This window comes from Nelumbo lutea, chromosome 1 (genome assembly GCF_056320005.1).
Source record: "Nelumbo lutea isolate HS-2025 chromosome 1, American lotus-T2T, whole genome shotgun sequence".
Classification (NCBI taxonomy): Eukaryota; Viridiplantae; Streptophyta; class Magnoliopsida; order Proteales; family Nelumbonaceae; genus Nelumbo; species Nelumbo lutea.
The window spans coordinates 6,996,064-7,021,083 of NC_142684.1; the positions used below are offsets into that span (position 1 = coordinate 6,996,064).

The 25,020-nt window shown below is 39.2% G+C and overlaps 1 protein-coding gene across 1 annotated transcript in view; it reads right to left on the bottom strand.

Moving 5' to 3' along the window:
• Positions 1-23,880, bottom strand: part of LOC148873365 (3-beta hydroxysteroid dehydrogenase/isomerase family protein) — a 53,231-nt gene extending 29,351 nt beyond the window's left edge. Inside the window, exons 1-6 of the mRNA XM_088951883.1 lie at positions 23,453-23,880; positions 17,846-17,935; positions 17,616-17,749; positions 17,314-17,484; positions 1,486-1,602; positions 1,317-1,396 (exon numbers count right to left, since the gene is read on the bottom strand). Coding sequence (XP_088808009.1) covers positions 1,317-1,396; positions 1,486-1,602; positions 17,314-17,484; positions 17,616-17,749; positions 17,846-17,935; positions 23,453-23,705 — 845 coding nt within the window. The 5' untranslated portion in view covers positions 23,706-23,880. The remainder of the gene's footprint in view (positions 1-1,316; positions 1,397-1,485; positions 1,603-17,313; positions 17,485-17,615; positions 17,750-17,845; positions 17,936-23,452) is intronic.
• Between the last annotated feature and the right edge of the window lie 1,140 nt (positions 23,881-25,020).

The window sequence follows — 25,020 nt, forward strand, 5'->3', positions numbered from 1 at the left end:
GGTGTTCGGTTGGCTGTGGATGGGACTGGTCCACAATTTTTCATGGACATCCCCGTCCACAGCCCAAAATCTCGACCACACATCTCGTGGATGTGGCCAGTCCACATCTCGGCTACACATATACCTCGACGGGACTGGTCCACAATTTTTTATGCTAATTCTAGCACAAGCCCGACGATGCTCCTTCTCCACTCTTTTTTCATTTACTTAAATATTAAATTTTTAATGTTTTATCAATAAAATAATATTTTTATTTTTAATTATTTTACTATCTGTTTTATTAAAATTAATATTTATTGGTTAATATTAATTTATTGATGCCTTTTTTCAATTTATTTATCATATAAAATGCAAAAATTAGACATTTATGATCGACTGTGTAGATCATTCATAAAACGTATATGAGATACATGGATTCAAAAAGTGTGGTGTGGATTGGTCCACACCCCACCTACAGAACACCATTGTGGGTGTGGAGTGGTCCAGTCCACATAGTCTGTCCACAGTTTAGAACAACTGTAGACTGTGGTGTAGTGTGGATTGGTCCTTGCCACAGGGTGTGGTGCTCATCCACAATACAGAACACACCCTAAATCACCATAAACTTTAAAATGTGAATAAGAAGATTCAAACTTATGGCTAGGGGTGTTCAACAGTCTGGTACGGTGCGGTTTGGAGAAGATCTTAGACCAAACAATCAAATACGGTCTGTTAATTTCTTAGATCAAACCAAACTGATTTATTATGGTTTGGTGTGGTTTCTAATATGGTATGGGCCATTCTGTTGGGCTTAACCCAATTAGAAAGACCAAACAACATATATGCCTACATAAACAATAAATGTAGTCTTTTAGTCAATTCCATTAATCATCAAAACAACTTAGTTTGTCTGTGACTATTAAGAATTTATAGAGAGAGAGTTAAGAGTTATAAAGAATGATGGAGTGTCAGAATATACTACTGATCACCATCTAGTCACCACTTACAAACATGTTATATACTACTGGTCACCATATATATACTACTGGTCGCTTCTCAAGTGATCTTTCCTACAATGTAAGAATACTCATATAAATTTAACAATTTTCTGTAGTGCTTATCAGTCCAATTTTGATCATTTGTTCTTTCGACCATTTTATTGATTTCAATAGCAATGACTTCTACCCTTCCTAAATATTCCAGTTCCTAAAAAAATGTTGACCACATATGATTTATGTCCTAAGACCTAGTGCATAAATATATATCCTAAGACCTAATTTACCAAAAAAATGTCCTCGGACCTACAGATCATATGTGACATCAAATTCATATTTTACCTTTGATATCCCAAGCCTTCCAATATCAGACAAACAAACTCCCAAAACTTCACTGGCTGAAGATTAGTGATGAAAAAGGCCTACAGAACATATAGAAGATAAGAATACTATATTTAAGAAAGACTTTAAGTAACGTAAGGTGATGTTGAAGTGACAGAACTAAGAATACCTTTCCAGCCACTGATGTCATTGCAGAGTGTAGAGCTTCTACTGCACAGATATGAGCATGGGCTATGTTCTCAACGTATGTGAAATCACACATATTTTCACCACTGCCTATAATAAACTGAAGTCGTAGGCCTCTATTACTTTATAGGAACAACCAAACAATTAATACAAGATCAATCATATCTACAGTGCAAAATACACAATCATGGGATACAAGCTTGTCAAAATCAAATGAAAGATGGAGTTGATAATACTATATCCAAGAATCTGTTCTATGGTTAGTAAAATCACATTCAACAATAAGAGGATTAAAGAAAGGGAATAGGAAAGGTGTAAGGGTGAGCGGCAGCAATGGAAGTTAGGGAGGAAAGGAAATTTCAGAAGACTGAGGTTCGAAGAAGACCTCTAAGGATTGAAGCAAAGCATTTTGTGTTTGAAAGTTTTAGGATGAAGGGGAAGAAAGCATTAAAGATCAGGGAAGTCAACATGGTGATGTTGTTTCTGATAGGCTAACAAACTATTGGGTGGTTTAAGACCTTCATGGAGGATGCTATTCAGGTGCGAAGGAAGCTTGTAGGCGAAGAATCATTTGATTTTGCTGGTAGGAGGTATGTAGTAGAAAGAAGGGAGAATGTTAAAGGAACATATGTAGTGCTTGTGGAGTTTTATGGGGAAGGAAAAAAGCAGATGGTATGCTCCCCCTAAGGAAAGAATGGGATCGGCTGGAAAGAGGTCACAAAATCTTGAAGGACTACATTGCTCAGGAGGAAACTAGAGAAGATAGAAGAGTGGAACTTGTAGAAGAAACACAGGGAGTTACTGGAGACTCTGAAGTGGGAAAGCAGAAGGAAAAGCCCAAAAAAGAAACAGAAATGCAGATTATGGCTAAAGCAGCAAAGGATTGCATAATAGTTTGCAATATGCTCAAGAATGATTGGGAGGAGAAATTTATTGTAAATTTGACAGTACCACCGCAAGATTGGAAGAAGATTGCTGAAGAATTGTTGAAAAAGTTGAAGTTAAACTGCACTATAATTTTAACCCCCTTTGAAAAATATAAAGCCCTTCTAGAGTTAGTAGGAGAGAAATAGGAATTCCATGCCATGTGTTATCAGTTGGAGTCAGCTTCTGTGACTGTTTCAAAATGATCCCCTCACTCTAATTCCAAGGATTTGCATGAGAAAAACAAAGTAACTGTTCGAATCTTGGGATTGTTGTTTCATCTTTGAAGCCCAGATGTTTTTGCCTCTATAGCCACTCTGTGTAAAGCAAGGTTGGATGGTATTTTTGTTAAAGACCTCCCCATTCTGCGGCAATATGTCTGAGCAATGTGAATTTGGAAGACATCCCCCATTCATGGAAGTGCTGGTTGATGGAGTACTGTATTCAGCCTGGCTAGTAACAGCCGTTGAAGCTGCGCTATGGAGGGAGGGAAGAAGAAAAGAAGATGAGATGATGGAAGAAGAGTGGTTACATGGCAGAGGTCAAATGGATGAAGAAAAGGAGAAAGGAAGTTACACTGAAATAGAAAAAACAATCTCTGGGGAGAGAAAAAGGTGAAATAACAGGGACAGATATATATAAGCCAAGGATAGAGAGGGACGAGACACACGGCTGGTCGTATGCTGAAGCAGTGACCAGTGGACTTTGATGTGGGAAGCAACCCCAAATTCAAATTTCAAAAGCAGGGGTGACTCAGCTGGCTGGGACATCAGACCTGAACCGGACTCAGTCAGATGGGTCAAATTCTAGAAGCCCATCACGTGGCACTTTAAGTGACCACATGAGAGGTAATAAGGAAATCAGGCCTGCGCTTCCAATACTTGGGCCTAGCCGCTCATTTTGTCCCTTGGGCCCAACCAGTGGGCTTAAATAGGCCAAAGCACATGACATTTTTAAAGGGCACATGAGCACTAAGGGAAGCCCAACGATGGAAGATAATTTCGGTCCATCATCTTCTTCCTCGACCAAATCAGAAACAGTGGGAGGCTGAAGAAAAAACCAGGGGCGGCTATTTTCGATGATGTGGGTACAGACCAAAGGGAAAGCTTCGGCTTCCCCAGAAAAGAGGAACCCAAAGTTTAATAGGAGCGGCAACAAAGGTAAGAAGAAATTGCAAGATTCAGACTCAGAGTTTGAAGACAGTAGCAACTCATAATCAAGTGAATACTCGAGTTTGGGCAGTATAGATCAAACAGTGAAGACTGATATGAATGAAGCAGAGAGCTTCAACACCGAAGAACTGTTTTTAGAAGACTTTTTGGAGAAATCGATCGGTGAAAAAGAAATAAAAGATTACAGACATGCAGTATTTACAGTCGAAGCTGAGCAGATTACTTCCTCCCTAAACTTAGAGAATTTACCCCCAGTCTCCCAGCAAGGACAGGAAGCTCAGGAAATGAGACAAGAGGAGAGCTTGAAGGTTAGCATGGAGGCAATAGAGAAGGGAATACCAGAGAAGGTTAATGGCGCAAACAGAGTAAACTCTCCCATTCCCGATCAACAGAAACTAAGTTTAGGGGATAATCCCAATTCTTTGATCTCCAAACCTGGACCCCCAAACTGCACTTTTGTTCCTCCACCAGCGTCTCCAGGTAAGTGTGTCCATTCAGTTTTGGTTACTGATGTGTGTGCTCTGCCTGAAACAGGTACAGCAGTTACCCAACCTGATATCCCAAGGAAGGAGAATGGAAATGGGATAGAGAGGTTGTGAGGGAGGGAGATAGAAGTTAGGAGGGGGACAGAGGAGGAAGTAGAAAGGATTTGGGGTTTGATTAGCGAATTCTTGGAGAACCTTAAAAAAAAGAAGAAATAAGTCAAGAGGGAGTCCAAAATAAGGCTGACCCAGTTGTAAAGGAAAACACACAAAAACAAGGTAATCAGAGGGTGAAGATGTATATTAGAAAGGATGAAACAATAAAGGGAAAAAAAAGAAGAAGAAAAAGACAGAGGTAGAAAGACTAATATCTGATGTAGAGGGTGATATTGAATTCAGTGGGAGAGGAGATATAAGGAAAAAACTTAAGTAGAGAGGAAAGAATAAAACAGAGTCAATCTAAAAAGTGAAAGAATGAAAATAACTAGTTGGAATGTAAGAGGTCTGGGGAGTACAAGGAAAAGGAGTGTGATAAAAGACTTAATAAAAAGAGAGGATCCTGATGTGCTGATGCTACAAGAGACCAAACTAGCAGAGTTGGATAGAAAATTGATCAGAAGCTTATGGAAATTGAGAGGCATAAGATGGGTGGATGCTTCTTCTGGGGGGGGGGGGGTCAGGGGATATAGCGATTTTATTGAAGGATGAAGCGGTGGAATCAATGGAAGAACTAATTGGCAGATATACCATATCTGTTAATTTCAAAACTGTGGAGGATGGATTCACTTGGATGGATCAGAAGCTTATGGAAATTGAGAGGCATAAGATGGGTGGATGCTTCTTCTTGGGGAAGGAAGGGGGGGTGTGGTCAGGGGGTATAGCGATTTTATGGAAGGATGAAGCGGTGGAATCAATGGAAGAACTAATTGGCAGATATACCATATCTGTTAAGTTCAAAACTGTGGAGGATGGATTCACTTGGATGCTAACTAATGTCTATGGACCAAATAGTTATAGAGAGAGGAGTGATATGTGGGAGGAACTATATGTAGTATGGGGCTTGTGGGAAAGTGTGTGGTGTTTGGGAGGTGATTTCAGTGTAATAAGATTTTCCAATGAAACTTCTAACCCCCATCAGTCTATTACCACTAGTATGAGGAAGTTTAATGAATTCATAGATTTGTGTGAATTGAAGGAGATCCCCCTGTTGCAAACAAACTTTACTTGGTCCAACTTTCAAGAAAACCCATTGTGCTCAAAATTGGATAGATTTGTGTTTAACATAGGGTGGGAGATTCCAACTACACCCAAATAAAGAAGTGAACCATTCCCAAATACTTTTTGCAAATTGACAGGAAATTAATAAGTACTAGTATGAAGAAGTTTAATGAATTCATAGATTTGTGTGAATTGAAGGAGATCCCCCTGTTGCAAACAAACTTTACCTGGTCCAACTTTCAAGAAAACCCATTGTGCTCAACATTGGATAGATTTTTGTTTAACATAGGGTGAGAGATTCCAACTACACCCAAATAAAGAAGTAACCATTCCCAAATACTTTTTGCAAATTGACAGGAAATTAATAAGTGGTAACTAGACTCACTGTCAACCTTACAGAGAGCACACCAATGAGGAGATAAACATCTATAAGGTCTCTTTCTTTGAAGTAAATCACTTGTCTTGATTCTTTGAAGCAAAAACTCCCAACCTTTGGAGGGATAGGCTGACATTAGACTTCCTTAACAGGGAAAGACAAACCAAAATAGTCAACTGGTTGAGTAAGTTGTTTTCAACAAGAAGAAGAAGAAGAAGGAGAAAGACGTGAGAGCCAAAAAGAATTCACTGCTAGTGTCGCCAGCATTGTTATTTATATGTTAGGGCAACCAAGACAAAATAAAAAGGGGAAAAGACAAAAATGCCCTTCTATGGCATAAAATACATATTTCATCACTCCCCCACAAGTTGGGGCATAAATGTCAATCATCCCCAACTTGTCACAAAGATCATAATGCCGTAGTGAGCATAATCCTGATACCAAGTAGAAATAACTAATTGCAGATTTAGTCGAGTTTCTTGTGAAAGGAAAGAGGGGGAAGATGAAGATTTCAGCAGTAGAGAAGAAGGGAGAAGAAGAAAAGAGTAGGAAGTCAACCAGGATTTTGAATTAACCTTAGCCGCCTACCTCTCATTATATTTATACTTAACTTAAAGGATGAGATATTACAAGGATGCCCTTAGTAGGGTGGCTACTAATATAGCTAAACAGTCACAACTTAAAAAAAAATATAAACTAATGGGCCTAAAGCCCAACAACTTCCTAACTAAATAAAAAACAACTCGGACCAACTCAACACTCCCCCTCAACTTGGGAGTAAATGTCACACATTCCCAACTTGCGTAGATCATGCTCTAGCTTGTTTTTTGCAACACCTTTTGCGAGAACATCAATGAGCTGCAGATTAGAAGCAATGTATGGAAGACAAATTTCTCCAAAAGTTACCATTTCTCTGATAAAATGTCTATCCACTTCAATGTGCTTAGTACGGTCATGCTGGACTGGGTTATGGGCAATGTTTATTGCTGCCTGATTATCACAATATAGCATCATAGGTTCTTCTGCCTGTACACCAATTTCTTCTAACAGGGAACGGATCCAGAGAATTTCTAAAACTCCATGTGCCATGGCCCTGTATTCGGCTTCAGCACTTGATCTTGCCACCACTATTTGTTTCTTACTCTTCCATGAGACAAGGTTACCCCCAACAAGGGTGCACACTCCTGAAGTTGATCTCCTGTCATCAAGGCACCCTACCCAATCTGCATCTGTATAAGCCTCTAGTTTCAACTGTTCATGATTAGTAAACAATATGCCTCTTCCCGGGTGTCCCTTCAGATAAGCAAGAATCCTGTCAACTACCTCCCAATGCTGGACTCGTGGAGCATGCATGTATTGACTTACTACACTTACTGCATAGGAAATGTCTGGTCTTGTCATACACAAGTATAGCAGCCGACCCACAAGTCTCTGATATCTCCCAATATCCTTTACTAGTTCACCTTCTGATGCATTGATTTTATGGTTCTGAACAATAGGGGTGCTGATTGCCTTTGTTCCAAGCTTCCCTGTCTCTTGAAGGAGATCCAAGACATACTTCCTTTGAGAGATAAAAATTTCATGTTTTGATCTTGCAACTTCAATCCCTTGGATTATTGATTCTGGTGCTTCTGATCATATGACCAGCATTTCTACTTTGTTTGTTTCATATGATTTACTTCTTGGACATGACAAAATCACCCTAGCCGATGGCTCTTTTGCCCCTATCTCCGGCAAGGGAACCATCAAGGCTACAGATTCCTTGGTTCTTCCTTCTGCTCTTCATGTACCTAGACTAATTACAAACCTATTATCTATAAGTAGCCTAACTAAGTCATTAAACTATTGTGTAACCTTCTTCCCTTCCTACTGTGTTTTTCAAGATCTGGAGCCTCAGAAGGTGATTGGGAGTAGTCGTGAGGCGAATGAAATATACCTACTAGATACTCCTGGACAGTGCCATGAACAACCTGGAAAAGTTGTTTTTGGGTCTACATCTACAGAGTCTATCAGTCGAGTCACGTTAAGTCATTTTCATTTGGGTCATCTTTCTTTTTCTGCATTGAGTCATTTATTCCCAGAACTGTTTAAGGGAATTAGTTTGTCCAGACTTCATTGTGAGTCTTGTGAACTGTCAAAACATTGTAGAAACAGTTATCCTTTGAGTAATAAAAGATCTTCTTCTCCATTTAATATTGTGCACTCTGATGTGTGGGGACCTTACCATTTACCCTCTATGGGTGGATACAAATATTTTATCTTGTTCATTGATGACTTTTCCCGGTTCACTTGGATATTTTTTATGAAATCCCGTGATGAAGTTCCCAGACTTGTGAGAAATTCCATGAATTTGTCCTAACCCAGTTTGATACCATGATTAAAATTTTCAAATCCGACAATGCAAAAGAATATTTTGAGAAAAACTTGTCCTGCTATCTCACCGATTTAGGGGTTATTCATCAAAGCTCCTATGTTAGGACCCCAGAACATAATGGAATTGCTGAAAGGAAAAATAGACATATTGTTGAAGTTGCAAGAAGTATCCTATTTGCCTCACATGTCCCTACAAAGTTTTGGGGTGATGTTGTTCTCACTGCTACCTACCTTATAAACCGTATGCCATCCAGGGTTTTAGGGTTAAGTCTCCCTTCAGTCTCCTTCATCCGGACAATGATCTTTTTCCTATTCCTCTTCGTGTCTTAGGTTGCACCTGTTATGTACATATTCTAAGTGTCCAAAGACATAAGTTTGAACCAAAAGCCCACAAGTGTATCTTCCTTGGTTATTCCCCCACACAGAAGGGTTACTGTTGTTTTGATCCGAAAACTAGCACTCGGTATGTCTCAATGGATGTCACCTTTGATGAGCTTTCTTCCTTTTATGGTTCCTCTCTAGAGAGACATTGTCCAAAGGGGGAGGATTTGTCACAGGTGTTTGATCTTCCTCTTCCTGTCCCAGTTGTGTCTTTTGACGAGTCTATTCCTCCTTCAAATGAATCAAGGGAGGATCAGTCACTTTACTCTCATTCTAGTGTTCCTATTCTTCCCCCTTTACCTCCTTGCCCTCTTTTTAATCCCAGGATGTATCAAAGGCAAAGAACCAGAAACGAGCAGGCTGTTTCCCCTACAACACATGAGCCTTATGCACTTCCAGTCATAGATGAGACAACAGGTACTGTTACAGCCCCTTTGGTGCCATCCTTCCCTGACCTTGATATCACCATTGCTATTAGGAAAGGAAAAAGGAAGTGTACTGCACGTTGCATTTCCAAACACCTTTCTTATAGTTTGCTCCTTCATATTTTGCCTACCTTTCTTCTATTGCTTTTAACCCAATTCCCAGGTCTGTGTCAGAAGCTCTTAATATTCTAGAATCGAGGGATGCTATGAGAACAGAAATTGATGCCCTGCACAAAAATGACACTTGGGAAGTGGTTGATTTGCCTAAAGGGAAGGATCCCGTAGGATGTAAGTGGGTCTTTACTATAAAATATCATGTTGATGGCACCATTGAAAGGTACAAGGCTAGGCTGGTTGCAAAAGACTATACACAGACATATGAGATTAATTATCTGGAGACCTTTGCTCCTGTTGCCAAGATGACTTCTGTGAGAGTTCTTCTATCTTTGGTTGCACACTCAGACTGGCCACTTTATCAACTAGATGTAAAGAATGCTTTTCTGAATGGAGAATTACATGAGGAGGTTTATATGTCTCTTCCTCTAGGGATGTATGAAACAGATATGAAAGGAAAGGTCTGCAGGCTGAAAAGATCTCTTTATGGACTCAAACAATCCCCTAGAGCATGGTTTGAAAGGTTTAGGGCTGCCCTTGTTAGCTTTGGCTATGTACAGACACAGTCTGATCATACACTCTTTGTGAAGAGAAGAGGATTCTTGGTTGTTTACCTGATTGTGTATGTTAATGATATTGTTGTGACTGGTAATGATGTCTCTGGAATTAATGATCTCAAATCTTTTCCTTCATACAGAGTTTGAGATAAAAGATCTAGGGGAATTGAGATACTTTCTTGGCATAGAAGTTGCTAGATCCAAAGATGGGATTCTTATCTCTCAAAGGAAGTATGTTCTTGATTTGCTCACTGAAACAGGAAATATGGGTGCTAGACCAGTTGCTACTCCTATTGATATGAGCCATAAATTCTCTGCTTCAGATGGAATATAGTTAGAGGACAAGGGAGTCTTCTAGAGACTACTTGGAAAACTTCTTTATCTATGCATGACTCGACCAAACATTGCATATGCTGTCAGCTGTATCAGTCAGTTCATGCATGCCCCCAGTGATACTCATATGGTAGCAGTAGAGCGGATTCTGTGTTATTTGAAGGGCTCCCCTGGAAAGGAAATTCTATTTGCCAAGCATGGCCATATGAAACTTGAAGCCTACACGGATGCTGACTGGGCTGGAAACATTGATGACAGAAGATCTACCTCTAGGTACTGTAGCTTGGTGGCTAGTAACATTGTCTCTTGGAGAAGCAATAAACAATCTGTTGTTGCTCGATCTTCAGCCGAAGATGAATACCGAGCCATGGCACATGGAGTTTCTGAACTATTGTGGCTTAAATCATTGATGGAGGAACTGGGTATTGAGCATGATAAGTCAGTGATGTTATACTGTGATAATCAGGCAGCCATCAACATTGCTCACAACCCAATGCAACATGACAGAACTAAGCATATTGAAGTTGACCGACACTTCATTCGAGAAAGAGTGGCTTCTGGTGAAATGTGTCTACCTTTCACCACCTCTGAAGGACAGTTAACAGATTTCCTCACCAATGGGCATTCCCAAGGCTAAACTTCAGCATGATACTGGCAAGCTTGGCATGATTGACATCTATGCTCAGCTTGAGGGGGAGTGTAGAGAAGATGAGCCGAATGGCCCATAGGCTGTATATCTTTTATGTTCTTTGCTATAATGGGCCTTAATCTAGGCCTATCCTTTCTTATGTTATGTTCTTTTAATTTTTTGCTCAACTAAGGGCCTCTCTGTAAATTATCAAAGTTTAACTTAATAAAATAGAATGAAGGGTGTACGAGAAGAGATTATGTTCAAAAATCTCTCTCTCTGAACCCTAGTTGCCACCACCTTCTTCTTCATCTTCTCCCTTCTAGAATTCTGATTTCTGCTATTTTCTTTTGCCTTTTTGCATCTTTCTAAACAGTCATTTCCTCTCAAAAGACTGTTTTTCTTCTACAACCTTAAGGAGTGGGAGGATTTTAGAGGACCCATATGAGAAAAAGAGAGTTAGTGAAGAAGAAAAGGAGCAAGAAGACCCTAAGTTGGGGGGGGGGGGGGGGGGGGAAGAAAAAGGAAAGGAAAAAATAGAAGAAGAGTCTATATTGAATCAACCCGTAGTTCCCTTTCCAACTACACTCACAGTTGGGCCGGTGCGAAAGAAGAAAGAGATTCGCAACAAGGAGAGCAGGGAAGTCCATATTAACTTCCCTCTCCTCGATGCGAACCAACATGTCCCAGCTTATGCCAAGTTCTGGAAAGAGCTGTGTACTCAAATGATAGAGCCACGATCGTCCCCACAAAATATGATGCTCTCAGTAGATGTTAGTGCAGCTCTCCTAAACCAACTTCCCCAAAAAATGAAAGACCCTAGTGCTCCTCTCATAAGCTGTGTCATCTCTGGAATCACCTTCGATCGGGCCCTATTGGATCTTGGGGCCAGTATAAATCTGCTTCCGTCCATTATTCATGACAGGTTTAGGATCCGCGAGTTAAAACCTACCCCGGTAATTCTACGACTCGCTGATTGGTCAGTCAAGACTCTTCAAAGTGTTATTGAGGACGTCATTGTCAGGGTAGAAGGTTGTCACTTCCCAGTGGATTTTATCATCCTAGACATGACCCCAACCGAAGAACTGAACCATATCCCGATAAGCTTAAAATGTCTGTTTCTAGCAACGGCCAATATAAACATCAACTGTAAATCAGGAGAAATGGACATTTCATTAGAGGAGCAGAAAGTTCGGTTAAACGTTTTTAGTGCCTCTAAGTATCCAAACCTAGGGGAAGATGAGTGCAAGGTGGATATAGTGGATGATCTTTTAGATACCCTGCCTACCCCTTGGTTAGCCCAATTTGAACCCTATCTATCGAAAGATGAAAGTGAGTCGGAGAGTTTTGATGAAGAAAGTGCGTGAATGTGTCCGGGTGAAGACGTTAAACTTAGCGCTGGTTGGGAGGCAACCCAACGTAGTTTTTAGTGTTTCTACTGTTAGGATTTGAGTTTTTCTTTTTTTGATTCGAGACCAGTTGGTAGACCTTGAACCCCTCAATTAAACCTATTAATTGTTCCCTTTTGCCCAAGTCCTTTTAGGATCAGTCTAGTCATGCCATTGGGGACAATGGCATTTAAGTTAGGGGGTGAGGAAAGAGAGAGAAAAAAATTTTGAAAAAAAAAACGAGAAGCTAAGCCTTTAAATATGTAGAATTAAAATTTTACTAAAATTTTTAAAATTCATTCCATTAAAAGAGGTTCCCAAACAGAAAAAGTTGAGGAAACTGATAGAAGAATAGTAAATTTTGTAGAAATTGGTAACAAGTGATAGGAGTCAAAATTAGTCTTATTTGAATATTGTTGAAACCGTTTAGAAATTGGAAAATACTCCCAAGTTTTCCCCTAGCGGGATAAGAAGAGAAAGATTTGGAAATTAGACAAAAAAATTCTTCAAATTGTTAGAGACAATGGACTACCCTGAATAGTGTTTCAAAAAAAAAAAAAAGAACAAAAGGTTAATGGATACCCTAGACTTAGTAACTGGGTCTCTTCACCCAAGTCAAGTGTCGAGATTCGCGTCAAACGGAAAAGGGAATGCCAAAGACACTTACCTAACACTTACTAACCGGGTCTCTTCACCTAAGGCAAGTGTCAAGATTCGTGTAAAACGGTGGAAGGTAACAATAAAAATAAGTGTGCATATCAAGTTCAGGGGTAGAAATCCACAGTTAAAAATGATAAGAATACCCACTTGATTTCAAAAATTAATCTCAGCTTATCAAGACAGTATGCAAATGGAAGGGTAAATAAGATTTTTAAGCTAAGTTTCTACGATATTCAAAATAGGACTGTTTTACCCCTTAAGCCCAATATCGATCTATACAAAAAGTTTAAGAATTATGGAATCAGGATACTTGGCTAATTTTGTGAGGGATGATCTTGCAATGGGAATGATCTGTTTACTCAGTGTAATTTTAACGATGCATTGCTAAGGGACTAGCAATGGTTAAGTTGGGGGGTGTGATAACTCTATATTTTGATGCCTTAAGGGCATCATTTCAGGGGCATTTTCAGCCTTAGTTAGTCAAAGTGTGCCCTTTTCCCAGTTAAATTCAATATTGTGACCTCTGAGGGTCTCTGTGCAAATCTTGGAGAAAACTGGGGAGTTTCAAGGCTGAAATGCAGTTTTTGGGAAGCTGGTGTGAAGTCCAATTGAGAGAGGGGGTGTTTTTGTGAAAAACTGAGCACAAGAGGGTGCCTCCAATCTGCTAAACCCAAAATGGTACCCCTCCTACTGTATTAGCATACTCCCTTCTCCTTAGAAAACCCTAGGGTGCCTCTCCACTCATTCTTTTTATCCTTAGAAAACCCTAGGTGCCCAAGAAGAAAAGCAACATTTTGAAAAGAAATGACTGTTTAAAAAGTTGTAGAAAATCAAAAGAAAGTAGCAGAAATCAAGTTTCAAGAGAGAAGAAGAAGAAGGTGGCAGCAACTAGGGTTCAGAGAGAGATTTTTGAACATAACCTCCTCTCTTACTCCCTTAATTCTATTTCATTAAGTTAAACTTTAGTAATTTACAGAGAGGCCCTTAGTTGGGCAGAAAATTAAAAAACATAACATAAGAAAGAATAAAGCCCGGATTAAGGCCCATTACAGCAAAGAACATAAAAGATAAAAAAAGATAAACAGCCTATGGGCCATTCGGCCCATCTTCTCTACAAGTACACCACATTTTGTCTTTATCATCTATCTTTTTCTGATTTTCCCCTTTTCTCGGTGCCCTAGTGTTTCCCCTTACAGCAAGAGCAATAGTCTCCCCCTCAGGAGGATTCATGGCAGACTTCCTACTCTCTTTCGACTAAACAAGTGCATAAACCTCTTGGACAGGCGAAAGATCCTTGCTGCCCAAAATCTGAACACAAATAGATTCATACACGGGATTCAAACCCAGAAGGAAAGCGAACACCCTTTGTTGTGAAACTAACATTTTATATGCTTTAGCATCCTTTTCACTTTCCCACTCAATGTTCTAGTAATGGTCAAGTTCTTTCCAAACTGAAGTGAGAGCAGAATAATATACCAATAGGTTCCTTTCTCCCTGTTTACATGCCGAAGATTCTGCTTGTAGCTGGTAGATTCTAGCATAATGCCTCTGCTTTGAGTAAGTTGCTTGTGCTTGGTCCCATATTTCTTTTGCTGTCTCGGCCCACATAAAATTATGTTTGACAGATGGTAACATGGATGTCAAAAGCCAGGACATAATCATGCAATTTTCTTGGTCCCATTAATATACCCTGCCTTACACCTGGTTGTGATATATAGACGCATCTCCTTAGACCAAGCTAGGTAATTTCTACCATCCAACGGGGTGATAGTCATTGAGAAGTTCATGGAGTCATGACCACTACTCATTCCACTATGATTCATGGTGGTTCCCAAAGTTGCAGACTCTTCACCATTCATGATTTCAATCTATACACACCCACAAGAGAAGACACAACCCTCACCCTGAGTAACTAACAATAAAAAAACCAACTTCTACTGTGATGCTGGTCACCTGAACATTCTCACAGGAGTAACAGATCCCCTAAGGCTAACATTAGCCATAAACATCAGTAAACAGCTATTGTACCAGTCAGCCGAAATAGGTCAATCATGACCTACAGATTTCTTCACAAGAAAAAAAGGGTTTTCTGGATCATCCGACCCATAAAGGGATTAAACCCACCTTATATCATTTGGTCAGAGCAACGAAAAACCTTAACCTATTCTTGGTATCAACACCAAGAACCAAAAAAAAATTCGAAGTGTCCTTGGTCAGTCCGAGAGAATTCTGGATTTTCCAGTAACAAAGTAGGGAACAACAGAAAAAAAAAAAAAAAAGAATAGCCGACCTCTTAGGAAGATTCAGCCTATCATCAACAACTTCTGGAATCACTTTAGTCGAGTTTTTAGCCCAGAACAGACGAAGGAGATGCAACCGAACAGTTCTCAAGTCCGGAACATCAGTATGCTTCCTTTGTTCTCAGTCCAAAAATCACAGAACAATCAGTCGATGTAGTTGAGGAGATTTTACAGAGAACCAACCTGCCCTGATACCATGTTTTAGCAAGAAGAAGAAGAAGCCAACATTGTTATTTATATGTTAGGGCAACCAAAACAAAATAAAAATAAAAAAGGAAAAGACAAAAATGCTCTTCTACAACATAAAGTACATATTTCATCATAAGTGTCTTAAAAAAGGAGGCACAAGTGAATTAGTGAAGGATCCTAAGGGAGATGGGGTCCAAATTCTCGTATCTAACTATGAGAGGTCTAGGCAAATCCCATCAACGATGCCCAAGAGTGTCATAATACTATCCAACTCTATGTCTCTAAAAACTCTTCTTAAATCCAAGTTCCACCCAAAGCCTGAAATCGAGTTAGAAGGTACAAGGAAAGTGGAAATATGTTCATTTTAAAAGCAGAGATAGCAAAATAATTTCCCTATATTTCTAAGGAGATCTATCATTGAGCTCTTTTGGGAGGGCTTCTGCATTGAACGACCTCTGTTGACTAAACTGCTTCGAAGAAGCTACATAAGATAGCTCCATTGGAAAGCCAATTTTATGGCTCATGTAAACCTTTTTTCATATTTCTAGTTTTTTACCAAACACAGCTTAATGACATTTCGATTTTCTCAACTCATGTAATGCCATAAGCTACTATGTGAAAGCCCTCCCAAACAGGCACATGTACTTACTCTAAGAAATGTAAATGCCATGTTTAGAACATGTCACCTCTATCCTAAGAAAATATCTCAACTGACCAAGATATTTTATTTCAAATTGTATTCCAAATAACTGCTTCAAACTAGCCATCTCAAGTAAGTTCTTGCCTATACAACAATGTCATCCACATAGACAATAACGATCTTGATCAGCTCCTCCTTCCTCTTAACAAAGAGTGTATAATTAGACTAGGATTGAGTAAATCTCACCCCCCTTCATAAAATTGTCCTGAACTGGTCAAACCAAGCACAAGGAGAGTTGTTTTTGATCTTCCGATCTGGTTCAAGTCTTACAACAATGTCATCCACATAGACAATAACGATCTTGATCAGCTCCTCCTTCCTCTTAACAAAGAGTGTATAATTAGACTAGGATTGAGTAAATCTCACCCCCCTTCATAAAATTGTCCTGAACTGGTCAAACCAAGCACAAGGAGAGTTGTTTTTGATCTTCCGATCTGGTTCAAGTCTTACAACAATGTCATCCACATAGACAATAACGATCTTGATCAGCTCCTCCTTCCTCTTAACAAAGAGTGTATAATTAGACTAGGATTGAGTAAATCTCACCCTTCATAAAATTGTCCTGAACTGGTCAAACCAAGCACAAGGAGATTGTTTTTGATCTTCCGATCTGGTTCAAGTCTTACAACATTGGTATACATAGACTTATAGAATTGATTACCAAGAAACTTCTGCACCAGTAGCCAAAATGAATTCCATGTGTAATTATGTATCCACTACTCTTGGCCTCCATATCAAATGGTAGTTCAGAAGTGAGAGTTTTGAAAGAGAGAAACAACAATGAGAAAGTCTATTTGGTTGGTCAATTAGTCCGGATCCAACCTAGGAAAGAAATATTTATATTAAATGAACGGACAAGATTCGTTCATTTTATATTAAATATTTTCCTCTATAAATCCTATGCCAAACTTATATAAACTAGTAGTTAATATTAATACATGGTCCATTTTATTAATACCCAAGCTTTCTTCCGTTGTCTAGGTAATCAACAGGGTCTTTTCGATCATTGATCAAATATGATATTTCAAAAGCTTTCTCAATAAAATTTATCTTCTATTGATCTGCAATTAAGCATGCAAACCTCATAAGGAATAAAGCTCTATTAAAACAAGATTCAGATCAATGCAGTGAAACATAATAATCCTCTATCTCAGCTTTGTATTTTTTTCCAAATCAAAAATATGTTTCAAAGAATCCACAATATATTTGATGTTCTTGTTTCTAGTGAACCAATAAAGTGACCTCTTTTAGCTTCTTGGTTACACTGGTCATATCATATGGAAAACTCGTCATCAATCTAGATGTATCATAACCACCATTTAACATTATTGGTTCAAAAACCAAAACCTCTGTTGGGGCAGGTGTACTGGGGAAGGATTGACATTAGTCTAGCTTCTGGTCCAGGAGTATGAAGAATTATTGCAAAATTCAGATGGCCAAAATCCTTTTGATCACATGAAAAAAAAACAAGAATTGGGCCACTAATGCACTAGTAAGGATGATGACAATCCATGAAACATGCTAACTATTATTTCCTTGATTTGTGAAAAACCATGTGCATAAGTAAACTATTAGAATATAAATAGAAAACCTTCGTCCAGCCTAATTTTGCTCCTGTCAAGAGAAATGGTACAAGGAATTTATCTCCAGGTCCAAAAGCATTGCTTGGCCGCAGTGCACATGTTAAAAGCCCATCACAACCGTTTGAAAATAAGACCATTCCTTCTGCTTGAGCTTTTAAATCACTCAACATATCCTTAAACTGTACCGGAGTGTACAAATCACAGAATTAGCAACATCATTGATGTTTCATGAAAATTCAATTCAAACAAAAACATACAGTTGAACAAAAAAATGAAAAAAAAAATCCCTTCAGTAGAGAAAGAGACATACTCTCCAAGGCATTGGCAAGGACTCATCTCCATTATATATATCATGAACACCATCAGAAACCACATCGGCAGAACTATTGTACAGAAGTCTTTTGACCTCGCAATCACGGCAAGCACTAATTACATTTTTGGTGCCTGAATGCAAAGTGTTCGGTAATTATTGGTTCCTTTAAAGGGCTTTTGCATTAAGAAATCCTCAATAACATTATGTTTTGCGTCAATGAAGTTTACCTTGAACTATGAGCGTGTACTGAATATAAAAATTATTCAAAGATGAATCAATAGCATCCATGTGAAATACAGTAGATGAACCTTGGATAGCTGCATACAAATGGAAACCATGGAACCAGTTAAAGAGAAAAGCAAAAACTTAGTCACTCTTGTATTGATATTATAAACACAAAAACAAAATACTTGCTGCAACTAAGCCTAAAAAATTTGAAGCAAAAAATGGAAAAATAAGACTGCAGAAAATAGGTGGGCCCCATCCAACATCAACCACTAGAATAAATGGACAACAAATGAATGAGAGGAAAAGTTCCAACAAATACCAGAGGTTGAATGATGAAAACAAGCAAACAATAGATGGTAGTAGCACACATGCATTTGCCTTTCTGTTACTTTCCATCAGTTTGAAAGTTCAATGTGTGTCAATCAAGGAGTTCAGATCAGTTTGTGTTCAGTTGATAAGAACTTTTATCTCCAAACATTGAGAGAGAGAGAGAGAGGTAACAAATGCAACTCAAAAAAGATGAAACTTTTTAGTAGGCTAAAGAATTAAGGTAAACTAAGATGGTTTGATCAGGGATTTGCGAGTGCTTTTCTCTTTTTGGCTGAAACTTGTAGGTAAACCCCCCCCCCCCTCCCAGTTGGAGTTGAGAGAAACTTTCAAGACCTCCTCCTTTGTGGAGATGTACTGGGGAAGCAGTGCTTTGGAGTTTGGACAATTTGGAAAAAAAGAAGCTTAAGAATATTTCAAGAAAAATGTCTCACTAAAGAGTAAAGAAGCACTGATTGAAAACATCTCCATCAATGCATTGAGTAAAAACTTTGCAAGCATTAATGCAACTCAAAAAAGATGAAACTTTTTAGTAGGCTAAAGAATTAAGGTAAACTAAGATGGTTTGATCAGGGATTTGCGAGTGCTTTTCTCTTTTTGGCTGAAACTTGTAGGTAAACCCCCCCCCCTCCCAGTTGGAGTTGAGAGAAACTTTCAAGACCTCCTCCTTTGTGGAGATGTACTGGGGAAGCAGTGCTTTGGAGTTTGGACAATTTGGAAAAAAAGAAGCTTAAGAATATTTCAAGAAAAATGTCTCACTAAAGAGTAAAGAAGCACTGATTGAAAACATCTCCATCAATGCATTGAGTAAAAACTTTGCAAGCATTCATGCCTTTCTCATGTGAAAACCTTTTCAGGTGCTGGAACCACATTGTTCCATCTTTTCAACAAGGAGTAGAGGGATATCCAACTGGACCACACCACCAGCAGTTAAGTTGATTTTTTGATAAATAACTTAAAATTTTATTAATAGTTCATCAAAATATCAACCTTTGGAGAGGTGCTACCCCTCACAAAGACTTAAAATCAAATTACAATTGAGCCAAGCACAAATGTTCCCTTCAATAACCAACCATGTTCAACACTTTTGCTTTCTGCACCAGTGTTTTAAAAGGTGTGGGAGGTGTACACCTGGAGGAGGCGCCCCCAAAACACCCTGAGGCGTATGCTAGAGGCATTGGCACCTATGAGGCATATGCCGCATACGCTTTTTTTCATGACGCATCCTAGAGGCATATGCCTCATGCACACCTCATGTAAAAAAAAAAAAACAGAAAAAAAAAAGAAAAAAGAAAGAAAAAAAAAGGAAAAAAAAGGAAAGAAAAGGAAAGGAAAGGAAAGGAAAGGAAAAGAAGGGGAAGGGGAAGAAAAAGAAAGAAAGAGAAGAAAAAAAAAAAAAAAGAGAAAAATAAAGAAAAATGAGATTTTTTCTTCCTCATCCCCCCTCCTCTTAAGGAGGCTCCTACTACGTTCTGAACTACGCCTCACGCCTCTAGGTAGTGAGTGGAACACCTCGCATCACACCTCTATGTTTTAAAACATTGTTCTGCACCTACATCAAGATGAATTATGATGGCTGTTGTATTCGTAATCCTGGCCAATCAGGAATTGGTGGAGTTTTTAGAGACAGTAGTGGATGCATACTCACAAACTTTTCAGGACCCATAGAGTAAGAGCACTCTACAAGGGCTGAATGTCATGCAGTACTTTAGGGATTAAGGCTGGACAAATCCCTTAGCTTTAGAAATACGTACACCATGTACACATACATTATGAGAAGCAACACAGCAGTGTTGCATGAACTCTCCTAAATGGAATGGCATGTCATGTTAGACACATGTCCAAGTCCAACAGTCCACAGATTCTTGAGGGCACTTCTACATAACATTTCTTTCTTATTTCCTAGCTTATTTGATATTAATAAAACAGCTAATCTATAAGATCAATCCAGTTTTTTGCATCAAACATCGCTTAATAACAAATACAACACTTTTGTATGTATATAATGTTAGAACTCAAAAATATGAAATATGTTAATAGTATATACTTTCCATAGACATGTCCATGAGTTCATTTTTTTCTCCTTTTGTCAAGTCAGTGTATTGGACATGCATTAAATTCTGACTCCCATATCCATGTCCATGCAACACTGATATACAGCTGACTGGGGAGATGTGCACGCATTTTAAATGGTTGAAGAGACCTCCTAATGACCTAGCCAATGAATTAGCTAGACAAGGGATGCATAGAAACCAACTGTATTGGGGATTAATTTCCCTCAGATCTTGATTGTAACAAGGGGGAATTTGAAAAAAGGGGATAAGCCACCATTTGCAGTGCTTGGCATACCTCTAATTTTGTAAAGATACATCCACTTTTTTTATGATCAATGAAGTTAATTATTACCAATAAAAGATGATGATTTGATCACATGCAGAGACAACCATCTAAAGAACCAATGAGATGAAGTGACTTGTTACAAGTTGAAGGGTCTAGAAAAGCTAGAGGCAGACCAAAAAGATTTAAGGGCCCATAACTTAACAATGGATATGACACTGAACAGAGCAGAATGGTGGAACCCAACCTGAAGTTAAGTCAAGTTCACATTTTTCGACTCTAGCCCCAACCCAAACTTCAGCCCAACCTGATTTTTTTTTTATCAGCAAAAAAAAAAATCATTAATAACAAAGAAATTCGGTTACAATAGATAAAGATTGCAGAGGGACATCTAAACTGCAATCTCCAACAATTAGTTACAATTCTGCCCAAATGAAGATCTATTTGCCCCTTGTTTTGCTAGGGTATCCGTCGTCCCATTTGCATCCCGTTTGACCCAACCAAACTGAGAGTTGAACTTCCTTGCAAGTGTGTCAATTTCTCTGAAGATAAATTTGAGCTTCCAAGTATGTGATGTTTTTGGCCCAAGAAATGACCAATAATGAGTCTCCTTCTATTTCTAAGTCAGTTGTTCCTATCTGCTCAGCCAATTTTAGACCTTGAAGTAGGGCTGGAGATTCAGCCTGTATTGAGTCACCAAAACCTATTGGTTTTGAGTAGAGTGTCCCCACCACACCCAGGAGATTTCTAAACACGCCCCCTATGCCTGCCCTTCCTGGGTTGCCAAGAGAACCCCCATCAAAGTTCAGTTTTAGTTTGTTCAGTGATGGTAGCTTCCATTCCATACAAGTACTTTGGGTACATCTATTTGTGCTACTTCAGCCCAATTTCTTAGGATCTCATTCGTGGAGTAGTTTCTGAATATTTCCATGGTCTTCACCCAATGTGCAGTTCTGATTTTTATGGCTTCAATAACTTCCTCCTTTGTTTTACTTTTCCAGAAAAAAAATTCGTAGGTTTCTTTCCTCCCATATAGTCCATACTATAGCTGCTCTTACTGCCTTTCATAAGCACTTTCCTCTTTTCTTCCATTGATACAGGAAAGAGGGGCTGAATAAACTTACCACATCCTATAGGGGAACCCATCTGCATCCAAAGAGAGAACAAACAACATTCCAAATACCAGAAGCAAAAGAGCAAGATAAAGGTAAGTGGGTTAGGGTTTCACCACATCCCAAACAAAGGAAACACACATGAGGAGAGAGGCAATTGTTTGGCCTCCTTTTCTGTAGAACATCACAAGTGTTAAACTTCCTTGGGAACACTTCCCATCAGAAATCTTGTACTTTTGGAGGGATCGGTTTACACCAGATTTCTCTCACTAGGAAGTTCACCCCCGTAAGATCAATATGAGTGAGCAAACCAAAGAAAGATAAACAGGAAAATAAACCATCAAAAGTTGGGGACCAAATTCTACAATTAAGTATTGATTGGTCTAAGTAGACCCTCTCAAGTGTTGAAGTCAAAATCCCAAGAGATCCCCGAATTTGAAAGCACATCAAACCTAGCAACAGGTTTGCCTTTATGATTTGATAAGGAGTAGAGGTCTGGGAATTTGACCATAAGAGGCACATCCCCAACCCAAAGGTCTTCCCAGAATAAAACTCTGTTGCCACAACCAACATCAAACCTGATAAATTGAAGAAAGGTTGGATATACCTCAAAGATTGCCTTCTAGGGAGAAAATGGAACTGCATTGGGAGCTAGTTTTGCATCCCAGCTGTTATCTTCTTCACCATGAATGCTTTTAATGACCCTGTGCCACAACCTTTCTTCTTCACAAGGGAATCTCCACAGCCATTTCCCTAGAAGGGTTTTGTTTTTCTTTAATGGGTTCCCTATACCTAATCCACCCTGCTCCTTAGGGTAACAAACTTTTCATCATCTAGTTCCCACAAAAAGTCCCTCATAATCTTCTCAAACTTGCTCCAACCTGATTTTCCCGGTTGGGTTTGGGCTAACCCAGCCCAAGTTGCAGCCTTACGATATACATGTGTCAAACATAATAACATGTTCCACACACATTCTTTATTAAATAGTTAGGCACAATATGCTGATTGCTTTATAAAAGATGGCACATTGAGAATTCAATGTGATCTTGATATTTCAAAGATTACAGATATATAATTCTAACACACAATCAAAAAGTAAAAGTACTTCATAATGCAATTAAGGATTCAAAAAACGCTTGTCTCGTTTCTTCTTTGCCGCTAAAAACTCATCGTATTTGATACTACATGAAAAAGAAAACTGAAAAGAAATAATATGAAAGCCGGATTTCTTGCTAAAATAAACAATTTCTGAAACGAAAGCAGATAATGGACGATATTGGAAACATCTAAAAGAAGTGACAAATGGAATGATTCGTAACGATCATAATTTTACCAGAAACCAACATAAAGCATACTCTGGATCTTCCAGAATTCACTCAAACACAATCTTTTGAACTTCTCGACCATAACAATCCAAACAGAATAAAAACAAAAAGAAAAAGAATGATCATCTCTTCAAACAAATCTTCTTCTCATCAAACATCATATAACAGACATTTAGACCACATACAATAACCGAGTACTAAGCAACCACAAGCAATATCACCTCAATCCAAGCAACTAAAACAAGGGAAAAATCAACACCAAAAGAATCGCATTCAGAATCAAAAAACGAAACACAACTCTCTCTATCTTTCTACAATCAAACATATACATCTTAATTTCAAACTATACTTTACAAGAACCAAGCAACCGTAACCAAGCAGGAGTGAAGAGATAAAAAAATACAACCACGATCGTTTTAATTAGTAAACACCACAATGAAAGAATCCAACAAAGAAAAGAGGACAGTGTGGACACGGAAAACTGTGAGTTGCATTGAAGATTCACCTCTGACAATTTGAGTTTTCTCTCGAACATCAACCTGGAAATAGGAAGCCCGTCCAGTGGAAATTGCTTCAGAGAGAACGGAGCTCTGCTCATTGAGGTCAAGATGCAGAGATGGAGCGGAATCAGCAATGCGAACTATCCATTTCTTCGATTCTAAGAGCTTCAAAACTAACGATCTTCCAATGAAGCTTCGACCACCCAAGACCACGCAGGTCTCAAGGGCTTCGTCTACGGAATCCTCGACGGTCGCCATTGAAGACGGAACAAAAGAAGAAGAAGAGCAGCAGAAGAAGAGGAAGCAAATCGTTTCGTTTCCTCGCTTGTCTCTTTGCAGTTCGCCGTGCAGGTGAACTACTGAACTAACGAGAATACTTCACTTCGGTAGTTTTGTGAAGTTACCATACTAGGCCTGGACGAGTGGGTAGCTTACCACTGCCGCTTTAAGCGAAATGGCTAAAACACCTTCCACTAACGTTTTATTTTTAACTTTATTTTTTATTAATTTATCAAGTACGGAAAGCCGTATGGATTATTCCATGCACTTTCACTCTTCCCAACGACTTGGAGAGACGATTAGGTCAATCCAGACCGCCCATCCTGTGGGCCACAGTGGCTGTACATAGGCATTTGTGGGACCAGTAACCAGTGGATCTTCATGGGCCGTAACTCCAGCGGCAGCCAAAGCTCGAGAGTTTTGCGGGAATACGAAAAAAAGCAGAACGGGAAAAAACGGTCATATATAGAATAGAATCGAGAATCGTGGTTTCCATTCTGTGGGCCCCAAGGGATCATAAACGCCACATGATCGCGTACCCAGCCCACCAGGGGCTAGCCTAGCTCAACCGAAAGTAGATGCATCGTAAGCACCCAGAACTCTCTAGTCCTTGTCTTGTGCAAAAACAGAATCAGCACACTGGACAGGTTCCAGGGTGGGCCCCACTTGAACAGATTACAGATCGCCCCTACCTCAAACAGCATAAACATATAAAATATGATCAGCTTGGTATCGTCTTGTTTTCTTTAACATGTTGCTGGGGCTCACTACATAGAATATAAACAGCGATCGAGCCGCTGAAATGTTGACCAGCTGTATTATTAGTATCCTCATCACAGCCCTTTATTGGGGGCCAATCTACTTAGATTCCAATCCGACGGTTAGTAGCATGTTCTCAACTCATTTTCCTGTATCTTGATTCTTGACAGTTGGATTGTGTAAAGAATAAGAGTTAAGAACAGATTTGTCTTCTTCTGTTTATTATATACATACGTGTCTATGTCAGAATTATGTTGCCATCTGGCAGCTTCCGCTCCAACATTCCAACCGCCCAATAAAAATAAAAAGAACCCGGCCCTAATAACCAAGCTTGCAGTTGCAGACCGCAGAGCTTGTCTCAATTGAGTTGGGCTTTCGGTGAAGGCAACGCCAGTTGGAACTTATGTGCATAATTTCACCGAAGCCGGTCTCGTCCCAAATCCCAAATTAACACCCTTAGATTATGATTAATGGGCTTAACTTTGAATCCATGGGCAGGAAGACCTAGGTCCATTTGTGGGCCCTTGGTGTTGGT